At 34.9% G+C, this 2833-nt stretch overlaps 1 protein-coding gene across 1 annotated transcript; it reads right to left on the bottom strand.

The window, feature by feature from the left end:
• Window positions 1–732: 732 nt before the first annotated feature.
• LOC113321264 (zinc finger protein GIS-like) lies at window positions 733–1950 on the bottom strand. Its single transcript, XM_026569164.1, has one exon. The coding sequence runs from the start codon at window positions 1825–1827 to the stop codon at window positions 952–954; it is 876 nt and encodes a 291-aa protein (XP_026424949.1). The 5' UTR covers window positions 1828–1950; the 3' UTR covers window positions 733–951.
• Between the last annotated feature and the right edge of the window lie 883 nt (window positions 1951–2833).

The raw sequence follows: 2833 nt of genomic DNA, 5'->3' as shown, positions 1-2833 counted from the left end.
TAGGTTATTAACCCAGTCAATTAATGTTTAGCTTAAAATCATCAAGGTAACCAATGGTAAACTATATGAACCACCATTCCCTAATAATCTATGGTATGTCACCTTCAATAAACAAGTTACATGCTTGTAAATTATGAGCTAGAAATTATAATATCAACTGAATTATACATTGTTAATGTCTCTTCTGGCTGTTCAGTTCTGATCAAAATCTTACAGAGGGTTTTAGAGTTTGCGAAGGAGTCAATATTTCCATAGTCAGTAATGACATACTCGTCATACTAACAGTTTTTTTTAACAACAAAGATTGGAATTTTGATCAAACAAATCAATGATCATAGCACGTTGGGTCTAATGACTCTAATCTTCTATTATTTGAGTAGAGCTTTAATTATTTTTCATTCCTATCTTGTTACGCATTTTGGTCGAGCCTTAGCAAGATGTAATGACTACTACCACTACGGGTAATTTAAGGAATACTATTATTGGATTCTTCTGCACCAGACTCTCATGCCTCATCGTACTAACTTACCTCAAATATTTTAAAATTGGAATACTATTCACCTTAACTTCCCCCAAAAAACAAAAAGCTTACTGTATGATATTGGATGTAAATTTAATATGCATGTTGGTATTTCAAACTCTGCTATATAATGGCATCCAAACATATATAGAACAAAATGTACGTAAGAAGAAGAAATATCTCATTCATTTATTATGTTAATTCAGACTAAATTAAATTTAACGATGAAGAGAGAGAAAGTACTCCATTGATCTCTCCGAATAAATTAACAAACCAGGGTTTATCCTTAATTAGAATTACCTCATGATATGAGACCAGTAATCAAACAAAACAACTAACTTTTTTTTTTGTTTTTGATTGAGGAACTAATAAAATAATATATATTTATATATAATCATATATGATGATTGATAGCTAATTAATTAAGCAAATTACAAACGAAGATCCAAACTCACGTGATCATGTATGTTGTTCTTGGATTCGTAATGTCGATTTGGCAAGCTAGACCCGTTTAAATGAACCGTCGATCTCAAATCATGATGATCACTGGCAAATAATGGCAAAGGATTAAGCATGGAGGAAGAGGAAGAAGAAGAACGATCTCTATTAAAAACTTGTTCATTGTTATGATGAGCTGCCGGGATTCTATATAGAGCTAATGGACTTCCATTAATAGGTCTACTTGTACTGCTCTGATGATGATGATGAGAGGAAGAAGACGAGGAAAACCCATAAAACTTATTATTGGTGTTGCTATTGTTATGGTTGTTGTTTGTGATGGTACTGTAATTCCAAGAAGGGTAAGCTGGGATTGTGGTGGAGTTATGACCAAGCCGATGATAATTAACGAGGCCGTAAAGATGACCGTCAGGGATGACATTACTGTGCGCCATGGTAGATTGTAGGTGTGCACGTTTAGCATGTTGACGTTCACGTTTATGTGCGTTTTGATGGCCTCCCAAAGCTTGTGAAGTAGGAAAGTTCCTGCAACAATAATGGCATTCGAATTTACGATTACTGTCGGCGTTGTTGCTGCTTTCGTTGTTGTTGTTGTTATCTTTTGTATGGTCGACGATTATGCTCCTGTTACCAACAGTAATTGAATGGTCAGATTCTTCAGTTATCGGAGTAGTAGTAGTTTTATCTCCACTTCCAAATTCTATACCAAAAAGACGAACCGGAGGATTATTATTTCCCTTTAGCGGAACAGATGGAGCAGGACGAATAAAAGGCAATTGTGAAAAAGAGTCTACACTCATAAAATCATGTGTTTCTCTACTGCTACTCTGATGATTTGTTTTTTCCATGGAGCTCGAGTTTGATCTTTAAAGCAAGAAGAAGATCAGAGGAGAAGGGTGCAGTTTAGGGCTCCAAAGGGAGGAAAGAATGGACAGTGGAGTAAGTCATGAAGAAATACTAATATAATGGGATTATTTAATGGATAGATGAAGAGAGAGTAACTAAAGATTTCTACTTTTTAGGAATAGAAGTGGTGTGGTGTGTGGTGAGGTGGGACCAAGAAGAGAGAGATGAATTGTGGACAATTTGAGGTGATGACCCCATGGAGTTCTGACAAGGGCCACCAAGTGAGTTGAAGAGAGGCTTATGGCTTCTCAAGTACCAACATCGCCTTGCTTTCTTCCTTTTTCCTTCCTTTAAATTTCTCTAGCTACGACATTTTCATTTCATTTCAATGAACTCATTCATTCATTGTACTGCTTTTTCCTTTCAGTTTATCTCTTTTATTTTTTATTTTATTTTTCAGTTTTTCTTTCAGTTTATCTCTCTGGCTCCTTCAAGCTAGCTCCTTTTATTTTCATTATTGGTTGCTGCTTGCTTTAAAAAATGACAGTGTTTGTTAAATGTTAAATGAAATCTTCATAGTGTTCTGTAATAAGATTAAATGAATATAAATATGAAAGTAACTCACAACCAACTCTTTAAGCTTCTACATTATACAGAAATTAATTTTTATGGCCCCAGTTGTAGTCAGTGCTCCGATTGATTAAGATTTTAAACAAAGTCTAAAATACAAACTGAGTATTGCTAAACCAGTTTTTACGTTTGGCTAGTAAAAGAAACTATACCCAAAGATCTTAACAAAGAGGACAAGGAAATAGTGAATATGGTTCCCGCCTTGAGTAATATCCCACCTGGTAAAGGAGGCATTGAAAAGGAAGAAATATATTTACAGAGATAAATTGATCGGCGGTGATGAGATAAATTTGGTGTTAGTTTCCATCCTAACTCAGGTATAAGGTTACAGTTAAACGCAAGGATAAGGTAACTGTACCCTGCAAACACACACTACAC

Source organism: Papaver somniferum, chromosome 11 (genome assembly GCF_003573695.1).
Source record: "Papaver somniferum cultivar HN1 chromosome 11, ASM357369v1, whole genome shotgun sequence".
Lineage (NCBI taxonomy): Eukaryota > Viridiplantae > Streptophyta > Magnoliopsida > Ranunculales > Papaveraceae > Papaver > Papaver somniferum.
Note: the sequence above shows the minus strand (reverse complement) of the source record. Positions and strands in the feature narration are given on the sequence as shown.